Raw genomic sequence first — 17147 nt, 5'->3', positions numbered from 1 at the left:
CAGTGTACTTGTTGAGCTGGAACCAAGCTTAAGAAAAATGACCCGTTAGAAAGTCAAATCTCAATCACAGAACCGATAGAAAAATAGTTATAATTTCCGCGCGAACTGAAATGTTCATTGAGCAACATAATCACAAATTCACTTGTGGAAATGAGACGATAAAAATCATCGACTGCTTATCATTTAAATCCTTCCTCGTCTTTTTTAAACATCGACATAAGGGTCCATTGTTGAAATGAATTTAAGTTCATTTCAACCCACAATATGCCCATGGATTTTGAAAGAAACTAGACCTATAATATCTCTTCTAAAATAACAAGGTCAACCTCAATAACGAATCCTAAAAGTCTTTGGTTTCTGTTCACATGAGTATGCAATGCCACAAGGTTTATGAGGAGAGTGAGCAAGTACTTCACATTTTACATTAGAGAGAGGACCATCAAGGCTTCATGTGTAAAAGTTTCTTGAACGCCCTCCTAAAGTCCAGGTTAAATATTGTGTATATGATCGGGTTGAGAGCCGAATTGATATACCCCAACCACGTGATAAAGTTAATGAGCTTCTTCGAGGGGCAGCAGGACTTGCAGAATGGCAGGATGACGTACATGAGGAAGAAGGGCAACCAGCACACCACAAACACGCCCATGATGACCCCGAGGGTCCTCGCCGCCCTCCTCTCCTTCGACAGCGATATCCTCTGCCTCTCCTCTATGAACTGGTGGACTGGGGCCGAGGTTCCGACGGGTCTCTTGACCAGCGGCGCCGATGGGGAGGACGCTGCCGTACGCTCTGCCGACTTCTTCTCCTCGCCGGCCGCAGCCGCCAGCGGCCCGTCGTGGCCCTCCACCCGGCCGTCCACCCCTCCAACCCCATTCTCCCCGCAAGCGTCCGTAACCGAGTGGTCCCTCAGGGACGCGTCCTTGGCCTCGCTCTGGGCCTTGCTCCCGCGCCTCCACTTCTTCCCACTACCTCCCTTGCCCTTCCCACTCCCCTTCCTCCGCTTCTTCTTCCCGGTCCCGCCGCTGCTGCCGCCGCCCCCGGAGGTTGACAGCGGCTGGGCCTCCACGTCGTTGTGGTTCGTCTCACTGCTCACGGACTCCCCGTCGTGCGTCCCGGCCCGAATTGAGTCCGAAGACCTCTCCCGTCGCCCCGCCTCAATGGGCCTCGGCCCATCAGTATGGCTCTGCGGAGCATTGGCGCCCGGCGCAGGGGACACCACACTCTGCTTGACCGCGTTCAGTTTGGACGCTTTGGCTCGTTCCCTCAACCTCCGACGCGTGGCGACAAAGATCTCCGCGTACACAATCGTCATGACGAAGAGGGGTATGTAGAAGGAGCCGAGGGATGAGTAAACCACGTAGCCTGGCTGCGAAGTGAGCTCGCACGCCGTGTCATTGGTGAACTCCTCGGGCCAGTCGTTCCATCCGGCCAGCGGAGGGGACGAAATGGCCCCGGAGGCGAGCCACACGCCGCCGATCATCATGAGCACCCGGCGGAGAGTCCGCTTCTGGGCGTACGCGATCGGGTCAGTGATGGCCCAGTATCGGTCCAGGGCGATGGCGCACAAGTGGAGGATGGAGGCGGTGCAGCAGAGGACGTCGCAGGTCAGCCACATCTTGCAGAGCGTGATCCCGAACTCCCACCTCCCGATGAGGCTGTAGGCCACATTGAACGGCAACACGAGCAGCGCCACCGTAATATCGGCCACGGCCAGGGATACTATAAAAAAGTTTTGTACGATACGCAGCGGCTTGTAGGTGAATACGGAGAGGATGACGAGGACATTACCCACGAGGGTTAGAAGGATAATTAGGGTGAGGGCAAAGGCCGTGAGGAGGGCCTCCCACTCGGGCACGGCCAGGGTGGTCCCGAACAGGATGCTCTCGTAGGGGTAGTCGCCCCCGTCCGAGCAACCCCCTGGTTCCGCTTCGCCCACGCCGGGAATGGTGTAGTCATTGTCGTTCCAATCTGAGATGTTTTGGCTGGTGTCATTATCAGGAATGTGAGGGTATTCTATGATATCCTTGGAATCCACCACGTATTCCATATCACCGTAGGCGGCGTCTAAATTCAAGGACGAGTCCGGATCCATGGCGATCTAAAGAATGCACAACGTTGAATTTGGTTTCGGAGGAGAGTAATACCGCACCCCTTCTGTTCACCCAGAGCAATTCTTACTTTTCACAGCCTCACAGCAGTTGAATCATAAATACACTTAATCTTCTATTATATTATCTAACTTTACTGCTTAAAATAAGGAAAAATAACTGCAGCGAATTAAAAATATCTTCACTTATGCATTCTCCGACCTCTAAAATAATATCAACGAAGCCTTTTTTTTAATAAGCAATATCTAAGTACAATTGAGCATATGAGTTTGTGTTTTAGGTAAAATTTAGCCCGCACATATGATGTTCCGAAACCTCTAATGAAGTCAATCAAAAAATATAATATTTACATATTTAAATGCAATTTTTAAATGCCAAACTGAAACATTTACATATACACACGGATCTTATTGCAGTTATTATCCTTTCACTGATTTAAAATATCTTATATTTATTTTTTCTAAAATATTTAACGCGTGATTATGTAATTTGAGAAGCGAGCACTGCTACTTGCACATCGGCGATCTTGCCCTCATACTTGCACAGGTTACTTCCATAAAATGCTATCTATTACCATTTAAGTAAATGATTTATTGGATACTCTGCCAGCCATTTTGTTGAGGTCTAACTCACTATTGCAGACACTCCAAGAGTAAAGAAAATAATCTCCTCCCTCTGGCCAAATAATTCATTTTATAGCAATTGCGTGGACTGGTACTCAATGAGTATTTTTCAAACGGTCCTGCATTCCACACGGCGACGAGGAAAAACTAGAATTTCGGCAAGTACGATCGGACAGGATCTTCGTGAAACTGTCATCTTAGTCCCGAAATCATTCAGCACAAATATTCCATATGTTTGAGTACTTCGTTGATCTCTTTTTGTTTGATATCTTGGTGGGCCGATGCCTCAGGAATTCATTTTCCTAATTGAACGTATTGTTCTCCAGGCATTATTAATTAAACTGGGACCGATGAAAATTCTCGGAACCAATCTAGTGGACTGCACCATTGTCCCTCTGGTCGAAGGAGAGGAATTCAGAACCAAGGACCGAAGGTATGCGATCCGATCACGTCGATGATAACGTTCCCTCTGGTAAGAGCGACGCCCCTCAAGATAGCCATTTGTTCCGCCTATCCACCTGCATCGATCGATCGTGGGGAGGAATGTGAGGGGCTGCCGAGGACTAGAGGAAAGACGTGTCAACGCACGACTTGGGAGTGTGAGCTGACGTGAGAGGAGTTTGCACCCTCCTCGAGTCTCGGCAAAATCGAATCCTCCTTCGCTCCAAACTTTCCTAGTGATAGATCCGTCGATGCAGAGAGCTGGGAGACACAGCCCCCGCGACCCAGGGCTCCCTCCGCGAACATCATCAGCATCTCCTTCCCTCCTGCCTCGGCACTACCGATATCAAGTCGCGCCAAATTCCTTTGCCTGGGAGTCATTCCATTTTTCTTCTCGGAATTGTTCCCTTCCTTCAAGCGATATACGTTCAATTTGAGCTGCTGGAGAGGTGTTTCTGTCTGTCTGTCTCTCCCTCTCTCCTTTATTCCCTCCCCTCCTCCCAAAAGTTCCCGGCAGTCAAAGTCTCGTCTTCCTCGGCGTTTCCTTCGCTCTCCTCACGACGCCTGTCTTGAGTTCGATGCGTGGGATCCCAGGGAATGGCGTACATGCGGAACACCTTTCACGACGATTCCACCAAACTGAAACAAAGAATAAAAATAATGATTAGAGACGGCCCACCGGGACAAAAGTTTAAGGGATAAGTGTTATGTCTCGACTACTTTATTGGATTCCTGAAATCACTCCGATACATGCAGAAGAGGACTCCCTGAGTCGGGAAGAATTTCCCTGAGGAACATAAAAATCTCAAATGCGAGGTGAAATTTTATTGAAATCGGAACAGGCCTCCATGAAAATTTGGCATTCGCCACTTCGAAATAGGAGGATATCGGCGCAAGAAGAGCTACGCGAGTCAAAAAGCAAAGCGTAGTTTCACAGGGGGGATGTTTGAAAGTTTTGGAACGCAGGGTTCCCTTTCATTTTCTATATGTCATTCTACTCTACTACTATACTGTCTGAAAAGTTTCAAACCTAACAAAGATACAAGACATTTTTCTGAAATTTTTTGGTATTTTTTGAAATTTTCGAGGTCCTGAGGAACTTTTACAATTGATTTTCGGAAACCAATGATCGATATACTAATCGCTCATAGAAATTACAAATAGAGAAACATGACAAAAATTTAATGCTTATAAAATACACTACATAAAATATTGTATAATATTTATTGTGTAAAGTACTAGCCCTACGTTTGTACTTAACTTTGTATATTATACAGATGTCTGGTAATAATAAAAGGTAATTACGGGGTGCGGCAACATAAATTCCTATTTTCAAACTCAAAACGCTTTCAAAAAAGGAAGTTATGTTGCCGCACCCTGTAAGAATCATAAATCAAAGCGTCTACTATTATTAAGCATATAAATAGATGAATTATTGAAATGATAATAAAAATGGTTACAGGCAGTTTGCACGCTCTATTCTCGATAGATAATCCAAAAGATATTTTCCACGGGATGTCATGCAAATACTGCTTTATTGGTTCAAATGTACCAGTCTAGGAAATATTTTTACATTCGTGATCTGCTTGATTCCGCCTTCCCCACCTCTCCTGCGTTCGTCCTTTCTGTGTGTTCCTATCCCTTTTCCTTCTGTTTCTATATAAATGAGTATAAATATATACACACATAAACATATATATATATATATATATATATATATATATATATATATATATATATATATATATATATATATATATATATAATATGGAAGAAATTTTAGAGCCCTTCTAGATACTTTCTTTAAACAGTAATACTATGCAATTTATTACTAATAACCTCTATACTTACATATTATTCACAAAAATGATAATTCCGAAGTTGATATTAGGTCGTTGAAAAGGAAAATAACTTATCTCCTCAGGCAAAATATACATATTCTAAATAATTCACTGGTTTTAGCCTTGAAATAAAATATTTCTTTAAAATTCACCCACTATATTTTTCATCATAAAATTCACCATAATATTAAAACAGCCATACCCTAACTATTTTTGTAAAAATGAGCGATAAAAATATTGGACATAAATATCATTTGTTTTCGATGACGCAACATAATGAAATGTTATTGTCATTTTGGAAAGTGTTTGCTTAAAAATTGTTTATGATTTTAACAATTTGATACATGTGTGTTTTGCGTGAATATAATTGCGGAATGAAGTCACTGAATACTGATTTTGTAAACACTTTCCTTGAGTTATAATTTCATTTAAGAAAAAAACAGTCAATTTACTCTTAATTATCCAGGTGTATAATAGATGCCAGAAAATAAATGCTGAGATAAATTATGATTTTTTAGAGTGTTTCCATTTTATCATATGCAAACCTGAAAACAGTCACATTAGAATTTTTCAAATTCGCAGCATTGAAGAATTTCTCTCTCTTCTACTCCTCAATTGGAATAAAACTAATGAATGCCACTTGGGTCCTGAAGAACTCATGAGGTAAAACTTGACTTAATCCCAGAATGACTCCAAACTGTCGATTCTGGAAAACGGCGGAAGTTTACGTCACAGTCTCGACAATCGCCGATTCTTGCATAGAATAATCGGGATTTGTCGAGGCTGTAGACTCAACAACCTCGCTACTATTGTCAGGGCTCAGCAATATCGAGCCTTTCCTGAATAAAGCAGCGATTACACGCAGAAGTTGACTCGAATAGCAGTCCACTTGGAAGGTCGACTTTAAGCTGTATCATACCCACTCCTATACGAATTCGCTATCGATCACGGCCGGGTTCGATGCTTGGCTGGAGCAGCCGCCGACTCAGTTGCCAATGGAGAGTGTTCCATTCTTTAGGTTGCATTTTTTGAACCGGAGTTTAATACTGAGTAGGCAGCGCACCATTCATTTATTCAAATAACCTATAATGATAAAATGATGTTGAAAGTGTGCAAAATATTTTACGTCAATAATCAGTTCATTCAATTTCTAATAATGTGTTAGACGATCAAAAATATTTTGCTCGATTTCAGCATTGCTATACATGTAAGACTAGATAATTCTGAATGTATAGAGAAAGTTCTCCTACCAAGTTCTCGTATTTTTTACGCGATTCGTTTAATTTTATCGGTTCACATAAAATACGAGTATGCGCTACTAAAAATCCTAGGATAATCTAATAGCGACCGCTGAAATTCCTTTCCAGGTTATTTTGCCGATAAAGATGGGTTTTTTCTTGCTATGCAAGTCTAATAAATGTTGATATTGGGATGTATAGCGTCTATGAAAACATATCTTGAGCGTTAAACTACCAATTACATATACGATATATATTATATATATTTTTTTTTATCGGTAGTTTAAACTCACATATATACACACAAAGGCGCGTATTTATGTAGATATCGCATAATTCATTTTTTAAGCAGCCCATTAAATTATTGCCGTTCTTATACTTGAAGGGAAGCAACTAAACTTTTGAAGATGGATAAAATTCAAACTGAAAAGTAGAAATAGGAGCCTTTTTGCAGCACCTCGAAACATGATGTGATTTTTTTAACAGGATCGTTAGTACTAGAGAAATTTCAAATAAAATGATTAAAAAAAAGGAACGAAGCAATCTTACGCAACAAATAATTCTCTTGGATCAAATAATGATATTGAAGTGCAATGGCAAATTAAACTTGATTTCATTCTCAACCACTTAATATTTCACAATTAATGAGGGTTTCATTCGGAACTAATTTCATGTGGACACGATACCAAGGCATTCCCATGAGCAGGCTGATTTAATTCAACTTAAGAAACCATTAAGCGGGCACACTGGCCGTCGTTCGTTACCTCGATGAACCCTTCTTAGTCTGTTTGCTCATATGGAGGGGAAGGGCTCATCTCGATATTGCATTCAAGACGAACTCGCTTCCAAGGAAACTTTGTGAAAATTTCTACATTTGCCTCGGCGGTACTTCGAATGATGATACCGAATATTCCCCGAATGGACTTAAAGTTTCGGCAAGGCAGCCATTCAAACTACGAGGCGAAACATGTTGGATTGGCAGTTTCACGCTCTCTCGTCATCTATCTCGGTCAACCAGAAGGGAATTTCTATATCACGGAATGAGGAATTCCTGAGGATGATATCCCTTGGGACTTCTCCTCGTAACTTCCTCCTCCTGCTCCGCTTCTGAGCATCCGTATAATTGTGACCCACATGGATGTAAGCGGGAGTTTTTTCGTCTGTTCACAACTCCTCGTCGACCAGTCCTTTTGTATTACATATCAATTTGATGTGATTTCGCGATTCATTGATACGTAGTTAGTGTCGGTCGGTAAGAATGGATTACACATTCTTTCACGTAACTCCACATTCTTTTCTCACCTTTTTGCTCTTACTAAAGGAGTGTCCAACTTATGATTTCAACCTCAAGAGAAATCTTGGTTATTTAATATCTATATTTTGCTCCACTTTAGGGTGAAATATAACCCAAAAAATTAAACCTGTTTATTTAATGGTAAAACATAGTGAATAATATATGTATCGCTGTTTAGTATGGCTTGGAAACTTGGGGTCGTTGAGGCAAGAAGGTAAGTGTGGACTTGAGGCTTTCAAGATGCGGTTAAGGAGAAGAATGGAGAAATAAAATTGATGGAAAGGAAAACCAACAATGAAGTTCTATGCATTTTAGGGGAACAGAGACTTAGAGTTTCTAAAAATAATGTGAAGGCAAGACGAGTGGGCGGAGGAAATAAAGAGAGAAAATGGAATGCTAAAGGTGGTATTAGATGGGAGAATGTTGTGCAAGTGAGGTTGAGTGAGGAAAAGAATAGGTCTTTTGGATGGTTTGAAGGAAATTGGAAGTATGCCGAGATAAAGAATCAGTTAGACGTACTATGAGTTCAAGGGTATTTTGAATTGCTTCAATTGGGGTTCAGGAGTACTATATAAGGTCAGAGTTCATTAAAAATCTAACCTAATAGGTTTTTATTTTAATTTTGAGGAGTTTATTTGATGACAGGACACCAGATTCCTTTCGCCAATTTTTTTCCCTGTCTTTAAGTGAATCTTTACCCGCTGGTGCATTTGCATGTTACATTTTTTTGTACACATTATCCGTTACCGTTTTTTATTGCTTTTACGGCCGGTTTTACCACTCTCCTCATGGCATTCTCGGTTAACCCCTTCTCTCAAACTATTCACTCTCTTTTACCTGCGTGCACCTATGATGTATTCTTTCATGACCAACTCATTCCATGTCCTATCTCTGTTTTTACTGCAAAACACAAGTAGACAGTTGTCTCTTGCTGTCGACTCCGAGAGTCGATTTAGTTTAAATTTGAACTCATTCTGACATACTACCCTTCGGATACCATAATTTCCAAACATTAAATTTAGATAGGTAAAATTATCTACATGTCCAATGAAGTCGCAATTTACTCTCACTATACTCCTTCTCGTTCTCCTGATGAAACATAACTAGTTTTGAATTGGATACATTTTACCGCAACTTCATTTCCTCTGTTACCTTTCAGAAGCTTCCAAGCCCCCAATTTTCTGTTTAAGTCTCAGCCAGCAATATGTCAGCGTCGGCGCAGAGAAGAATGTATGCATTTACATCTCAAATCATTATTGAGACCTCATTATTGTATTACTTCATTATTTAATACAGGATTAAAACAATGAGCCATGGCGAAATTACGGATCCTTAATCTATGCCACATTTTATTTTAATACCTATCACTAAAGATTCCATTCCCTCTCAACATTTGCCTTATAATTTTCATTGTATCTTTCACACCACCAAATAACTACTCATTTATACCATTCTCTCAGGAATCTTCCCACATCTTTCATTCATTTACCTTATCGTATATACATTATCTATAGAGCTGCAAAAGTTCTCATACACGTCCATCGATTGATTTCTCAAGTATTTGCTAAATCGTTAAAATTTGGTCCTTCAACCCGATAAGAGAAGTGAAATGACATTGCACTCCTCAGATTTAAAAACAATGATGTATGTACTCTCAAAATCAAAAATTCCCGAAAAATGTACATGGCATACTCAAAATACTGTCTGCTCATTAAATTTTCCATTTTCTTCACTTTTTATTCAGTCTAAGTAAATGGGGATAAGAGGGTATGCAGATTTTCTTGAAAACTATTTCTCTATACTGATCACTTGGCATAAAAGGCCGACAAATATAACCTAAACAATTTGAGGCAGACGAATAGTAAATAACCTGCCCTCGCAATCCAGACTTTCACTAAGGGTATACTTTTTCTGACATAATTGGGCAAAAGTATATACCTGTTCTATTCCTAAGAATTTTCCATTGTCCAAAATTCTCACCGCAGCCATAAACTCAATTTTGCTCAAATACATCCCTGCAGTCATTTTAACCGTCTAATATGTACAATTGTCTTGTCTTATAATCTTCGCCATTATCAAATTAACTTTCACAAGATTCCCTTTAAAGTGCTCAACTCCATATTCAAAACAGACAATGCCGTTGCTCATTTTATTCAATGCATTTATTCTTTGTTCCTTTCACCCATTCCCAAAAGAGCTTCTTATTTCCTTTGAAATCATTCTGAATTTTTTTCTACTTCTGCCATTCGTATCCATCCTTACTTTTTTGACGATATGTTTACTTTAATTTTTTTTCCTTCCTGTGAAAAGCCTCCCCGCCTTTTGATGCTATCATCCTCTTATGTGCCTCTTTCTTTGAACTCAAAGAATATTTCAATTCTTTATTTCATCTCTAATATTTATTTCATTCCATTTTTCCTCAGATCCACTCTTCAGACTACCAAATGGTCGTAGGTTCCGTATTCAACATCTCTCATTGCCTTTGTCTCTTTCACTAATAATCCGAGGTCCGGTTTTACATTGCCTCGTTACAACTAATCGTTAGTTAATGTGAACGTTAACTCAACGAAGAGATTACCGAAAAATCTAAATGTGTATATTGTAACCGTAGCAACGACGTCTTTTAGCTATTGAGCTGCTTAATGGTAGCTTTTGAACTTAATTAGTGCCATAAAAATGAGTTTTGGCCTCAACCAGAGGTTAAAGTTGACCTTCAAATAAAGGAGATATTATAATACCTGCTCTTAGTGTCTTAATATTTCAGCAACGTCAATCATGACCTTAGAATCATTCCTTTCAAGTGCATATGAACACATATGGTGATTTTATGCCTAAGTTGTCTATTCGATGCTTTAAACATATACCGAATCAACTGTATTACACCGCTATTGCTCATTTAAGAAACCAAATGGCTCCGTTAATATCTCAGTGGCATATTTTAGGATTCATTGGGGAACACAGAACAAAAATAAAGGTGTCTTTGCCATCGAATGCTATTTTTATTCTTTTCTCAGGGTCGCACCTTTAAAATATATTTCTCAATTTTCTCCATAAATTATCCTCAAGGGTTTTAATTTTACCATGCGCGAATATATAACTTAGTATCATAAGAACCCTTCAACCATCATCTTTCACACGACCAGACAAGTCTAGGATAGACACTAGACTAATTATTATCACATAATTATAATATTAATGCTGATAATATTCGCATATTATCAACATAGAGCCAAATTACCTCCGCAACAATATCTATTTCTGTCCACTGAAAGCGAATATTTATTTAACATTTTTAAAAATAGGATGCCGTTATTTTCCTGCAAATATATTATTCATTAATGTATATTTTTTCCTGTCAAAATAATATAAAGTGTCTAATTTATTTTTAAATTTAGCCTGCTACGCAATTCACTCACAATCCTCCTAAACCCTTCTTTGTCTTATCTTTTCCATCTTCTGAACATATATTTTCAAATCCACGGATTCCTTATCTATAAAAACTTTCCTCTACATCCTTTTTATGAATAATTTCATTTAATTCATCGAGCTGCTTTTCGTCAAAGTCAATACATTCAAGGAATTCAGAATGGTTAAGCTAGCTTAAAATGATAAGGAACACCTGGAGTTCAGGTAATATTTATCGATTCCCTACTATCTCAAAATTCCAGTACCCTACTCCCGTTTGCAACAAAAGCAACTGAAAAAATATTGTAACATGACTATTCAACCTTCAACCTCTTTAACAGCCATAGATTTGATAGCAAAGACTTACAAGGCGGAGGGGAATGTTGTATTTCATTACATCCACTAGTTCTTATGGTGTCATCTGCATCGAAAAAGTAAGGCTCCCAAGGCAGCCAGTCCCACCTTATGCTGGAAAAACGGACGGGGTACCATTTACTAGAAGTTAAGAAAATCCAAAGCATATTTTTACCCCAATTTATATTCGTCTTGCTTCACAACATTGCCAATATAAACGCTTCCGGTTTTCCTCCCAAATTGGGGGAACTAACCTTCTGCGTGACCGTCTGAACGCGATGCTATCTGAAGAATTAGCGCAATGAGTTTCAAAAGTTACTTTTTCAATGCTGACTTAATCGTGCCATTTAAAAAATTTCTTGATTCACAGCTAGATTGCAATGAACATAGAATTGCTCAGAATATCATATGTTTAGTGATGAAACGGGAGTGAATAAGTGAATGAATACCATTTAGATCATTTTTGTATTTTAGCGTTCTTATGAATTTTAAATGAATGACATAAGCAATATCGTCTTGTGTGATTGGAGTATTTTGCTTTGAAGGGCACGCTTTATGAATCATTTCAAGCTTTAATTTCACATGAACCGTTACAATTACCCTTACGGAGGCATCGATGTATGAACGCCCACTGAATAACTTTTAACACTAAAGTGATAAAACTACAAATGTGGTTTATTAATACGGATTTCAATTTGACACACCATCATTCATGTTTCCATTGGAGGCAATGGAATTCAAGGAGACACCAAAAGGCCGGACACCTTAATGAGTAGCAAAGTTATAACACGCTAATTATTGATTTTTGTTAAAAACCCAAAAAATTACTGTAATATTACTTGCATCATGTCAAATTATTATTTTTAATCTGAATATAAAATCAGAAACTATGAGTACATTAAAAAACTCCACTCTAGAAAAAAAACATTGAAATCACGAGATATTAGATTTTTAACTACTAAATAACACATGTATTCATTAATCAAATGAATCGAATGAATTGAAAAAAAGTGGATAAATCTAGTGGAAGCAGTATATTTTGTGAGTTTGGGAAGACACGAAGGTCACAATAACGGCAATGAAATCCTCAGTTAAGAAATATTCACGTGTAATTACCTTATTCCGTTAAGTCATGTTTTGGGGGAGAAAAAATTTAGCGTTGAATTGTAGGGAGAAGAGTGCATCCAGAAGAGAAGGTATTTTCGAGTTAATACGAATATGCTCGAACACCTACATAGAATTCCTATCATAAATGCTTCGGGAATCAAACCCACGCCTTTGATGGGATTTGCCAAAAGAGCTACTCACAATGATTGCTGGTGTTTGGGAATCTGAGTCAAATGGTTCACTATTTCCTTTCACCTCACGAAAGGGATAAAAGAGAGTTTCAAAAGGGCGTGAATGTAATAAGAAGCCTTAAAAACAACCCACTCTCGGGAACTTCCACACCGCAATCTTGTTTCGTGATTCCCCTTCGGTTTTATAAAGGAAAGTGGGAAAGTGGCTGCGTGACATTCACTTAAATGAATAACGTAGCTTGTATAAATAGTCGAAATACGTGTTAAGTTATACATGAATTTAGCTAAGTATTTTCTGTAGTTTTCCTCTTGCTATTTTGCTAGTTGAAAACAATAAAAATGTAAACGCCATAGCTGCCAAAATTAACCCCGTAACAAATTATTAAGTTCATTCTGACTTTTTCCATAAATTTCTCCTGATTAATATTTTCCCCCTAGTGTTTTTTCCCTATTATTTTCTCTCATACATTTTCCCCATAATTTTTGCCAAATATTTTTACCCCTATCATTTTTCCCCCAAAAATGTTGTCACTGATATTTGACCCTGTTTTTCAATGGCGGATTCATTAAAATGACAGTGATTGAAGTACATTAATTATATTGTGATTAGGCATATCTTACTCACAGGATGTTGTGCCTTTCAGTTATACATGTCCAATGCAAACGCATAGCAGCAAGAATTTTAGCAAATTTCTCCAATACAATGAGAACATAAATAAATATTTCTCTTCATAAAAATAGAATAAATATTCTTTATCAATCTTTGGGATTGTAAAATGGAGCATTCCGATTTTATTCCGTCGTGAAAAATTGCCCATAAAAGAACGAAATTATTCAGTAAGAACTCATGCATTTACGAAAAGATTTTCGTGAACTTGCGCAGTTTTTCTTATGCCCAGTCTTCACGCTATAACTGACTGAAGTAAATCTTCATCTCAATGTACTTTCAGGAGGAATGAAAGTAACCGTGGCATTCACTCATTGAACTGCTTGCTGGTCTCCTAAAACACAGTATATTTCTTTAACGGTCTCCCGTCTTAATGGAAGTTCAATGCAGATAAAGGAGTTCAAATTGGATGACGCATTTCCTTTTGTTAGGTTTATTGCCTGCAATTAGTTTTTGGGAGTTAAGATACGTTTTTTTTACCAATGTGGCAATTAAAACTTCATATCTCATGCAAAAAGAGAACAAACGAGTTTTATTTTATAATTAATAGTTTAAAATCCCTTTATCAATCAATATATGTGTGTGTAGATGAATATATATATATATATATATATATATATATATATATATATATATATATATATCCATAAATACAGTAATCAACCCGAAGGTAAGTTTGGTAGGTGATGGTAGAATTCACCCAGTACTAAGCCCGACGGCATGTGAAATTCACATACAGGGTAAGGGGGCCAGTTCCTTTCCCTGTGCCGGTTATGGTTTCCCAGGAAGATCTGGTACCCGAAAAATCACATAACTTGGGTGGAACTGCAGTTGCCCAGAGTGCCTTGCCCGGAAATCGAACCCGGAACCCTCCGGTCAGTATTCGTTAAAATAACTATCTCCAAATATCTTCGCGCATCTCGAAGTCATATTTAATACATCCCCCACAGAAAGCAGTCCCTAAGAATTGGATAACCACGCAGTTAGCCCCTATTTTAAATAGTTGTTTATGGGAAGACCCCAGTAATTACAGCCCCATGTCCCTCAAGTCAATTTGTGGCTAATTTTGGAACGTATTATCGTCAGTTCGATAATAAGTTATCTCGATAGCATTAATTTCCCAAGTAACAATAAGGTCGGATTAAGAAAAGTCACTGCTCATGCGAGACTATATTTGGGCGATTCACCCATGACTCACTTTCATGGAGGGAGAGTGGTAGGCACATGAAAGCACTTTTTTTGGCTTAAATAGCGCCTTGACATTGGAAAATTTTGTGACGAAGGAAATGCAAAAAATGGGATCAATTCGACGCATTTTTGGCGGGAGTAAATACGTATACGGTCAAGGATCGTTGCCCCATTCAGAATATTCATGTAGTGCATGGAGTTTGACGCTAAAAGGACTCACTCAGGAAATTAAGAAGTTTCAACGCAGGGGGATCTGTCTCCTTAGAAACTGTAGCGACAAAATGTAAAGCGTCACAGAAATGCTTTTGGAGTTGGGTTGGGAATCATTAGAACAAAGACAATTTTATGCTAGGTTGAACCTGTTAAATAAATTCAGATCCACTTGTTTCAGCGCAGTGGTCTCATCTCTTAATCGTAATTCAACATACATTAGTCGTTTGGATCATCGATATAAAATTCGAAAAATATAGGCAAGCACTAGCAGACTCAATGACTCCTTTCAACGGACAATAGGGGATATTAACAGTAGATTTGGAGATTCCATTTGCCACCCGCAGCGTCTCGGAAGTAATTAGCTTGACTTATATGCGTGCCATTTACACTATTTCATGTTTTTTGTTGGCAAAACACAGAAACGCTTTCCCACATGACCCTATGGCACTGACACCCCATTAATGTAGTGCATGTTACAACACTCCCTACCCTGTTCTTTTGTTTTCTACCTCCCCCAACAAAAAAGCAAGGAAACTTCAACGTACGAGAGCGTATCTCCATGTTTATTGGAAACATAAGAACGACGCACAGATCTCACATTAACATTACGCTCGTGGGTACAGTAAATGTGGATAAAATAAAAATTTAAACGTTTAAGCTTTATTGCGGGAGGAGAGAAGGTCGGAAGGGAAAAAGGGTGGTGAGTTGATTGGTTAGGGTGGGGGGGTACCAAATGGTGCGTAAGTGGGAGTGAGAAAGCACACACACAAGGCCTTGCGTGATAATTGTTTAAACCGATTCATCCCATTCGCGGGTAACCAAAGAGGGAGAGAGAGGAGAGCATAAATCAAAAATCCCGGCGTCAAAAGTTTTCACGAGGCCAAATTTTTACGACCACAGCAAATTTTCGCCCTCTTTTGTGCATTTGCGAGTCAACAGATCAATGAAGTATGCGGGAGCACTAAAATGCGCTCTGGAGCTATTCATAAGCGGTCCATAAACAGAACGGATGACTCACACTCGGCTAATGACGACCAGGAAAAGAAAAAAAAATAAGCCGGCGTAATACAAACTGAACTGCGACAACACTATCAAAGTGAAGTTGGTTTTTAGGAGCAATATTTCGTAGCAATCGAGGATGCCCTCGAGCACTGACTGTTGAAGACTCGTTTTGAAAAAAATTTCATTCGAAAATGCGTTTACTTAAATGCACCGTCAAACAAATAAAGGGTGGGGAATTCGGGGATTTTCTGTTTCCTTCAAGCCAGCCAACAACCAACAATTTTGTCAATAAACAAAATTAATAGGAGTAAAATAAATATACAATTCTGGTTTCCTCTTTTAACCATTTAGAGAAAAGATGACTTGAGGGTAATGCATAGAAAATTGGAGCCGGGGTTTAAGGTATTCTTCTGCTCATCCCGTTTGAAATAGATTTGTTTCAAACTGGGCTGCTATGAAGAAAAAATATCAAACTATTTAAGCAGAAAACGTGATACTAGTAAATATAAAGAGAATAAAAACAATGTTTTCAAGCTTTAGGTATACGTATGCCCTTAAGAGTACCTGTTTTTTGAGGAACCACCGCGATTTACGAAAATCTCTGCCAATTTGACAGAAGGAAACCCGAGGTTTTGAAATATAAAATGGCATCAAGCAAAATTAAAGAAAATAAATACTTGTTCGTACAAAACAACAGCATTGTTTTACAATCATTAAGTTATCATGTTAATTTCATTATTCATTTTAAAGCACATGGCGACAGGCGGAAGATTTCTGACCTGATAAAATTCGTTCTATGGTAAAGAGGTGAAATTAAAATGAAAAATGTATGGAAATTAAATCGAAAATACTATTTTTTCAACACCACCAATATTTAATGTGAAGACAAGTGAGCGGTTGCGAAAGATTTAGTGAATTTGTTTAAAAAATCGACTGATACTGCTAGGCATTTTTTGCATGCCAAAAAAGCATGGTAGGGTAGATTAAGGCCATTTAGGCATATCTATTTCTAGAATAGCGCAATTTTATGACATAATATCGGCATTTAGATGTAAAAAGTTCTAGGAGTAGTAAAAAGAAATAGACATACTATCTTCACCGACTTTCGATGTCGATGGTCTGCCACTGCGTTCATCATCTTCGATTGACTCACGACCACTTCTGAACCGCTCGTGCCACTGGTAAACGACCGTTTTTTTTAGAGAATCGTTGCCGAAACACTTTTCCAACATTTCCAACGTCCGTGCGCCACTAAATCCGTTTTTTACGCAAAATTTAATACAAGTTCGTTGTTTCAAATTTAAATCCATTTCTGCAATTGTAAAAAATCGCCAACACACACAGAGATAGATGTACTCTTGGCTACGTAACTTTTGCAAATGTCAAGTTATGACACTAAGATTTAAAGGGAATATCAACAACAGATGTACCAATTTAACAAAAAAAACAGAACTCAAATCGGAACGATGGGAGCG

The 17147-nt window shown here is 38.7% G+C and overlaps 1 protein-coding gene across 1 annotated transcript; it reads right to left on the bottom strand.

The window, feature by feature from the left end:
- Positions 1 to 358: 358 nt before the first annotated feature.
- Oct-TyrR (Octopamine-Tyramine receptor) lies at positions 359 to 2092 on the bottom strand. The gene is made up of 2 exons (XM_071592519.1): positions 1217 to 2092; positions 359 to 1138 (listed from the first exon to the last, which is right to left on the bottom strand). The coding sequence occupies exons 1-2, from the start codon at positions 2090 to 2092 to the stop codon at positions 440 to 442; spliced, it is 1575 nt and encodes a 524-aa protein (XP_071448620.1). The 3' UTR covers positions 359 to 439.
- Positions 2093 to 17147: the final 15055 nt, after the last annotated feature.

The sequence above is a fragment of the Hetaerina americana genome, unplaced genomic scaffold (genome assembly GCF_022747635.1).
Source record: "Hetaerina americana unplaced genomic scaffold, ioHetAmer1.1.p SCAF_5, whole genome shotgun sequence".
In the NCBI taxonomy this organism is placed as follows: domain Eukaryota; kingdom Metazoa; phylum Arthropoda; class Insecta; order Odonata; family Calopterygidae; genus Hetaerina; species Hetaerina americana.
Note: the sequence above shows the minus strand (reverse complement) of the source record. Positions and strands in the feature narration are given on the sequence as shown.

Bases quoted from the DNA above. Each gene is read 5' to 3' on its own strand.
- Oct-TyrR (XM_071592519.1), bottom strand. From the start codon at position 2,092: ATGGATCCGGACTCGTCCTTGAATTTAGACGCCGCCTACGGTGATATG. The intron at 1,139-1,216 runs GTGTCCCCTGCG...GGGCGACGGGAG, and splicing joins ACGCGGTCAAGCAGAGTGTG to AGGTCTTCGGACTCAATTCG.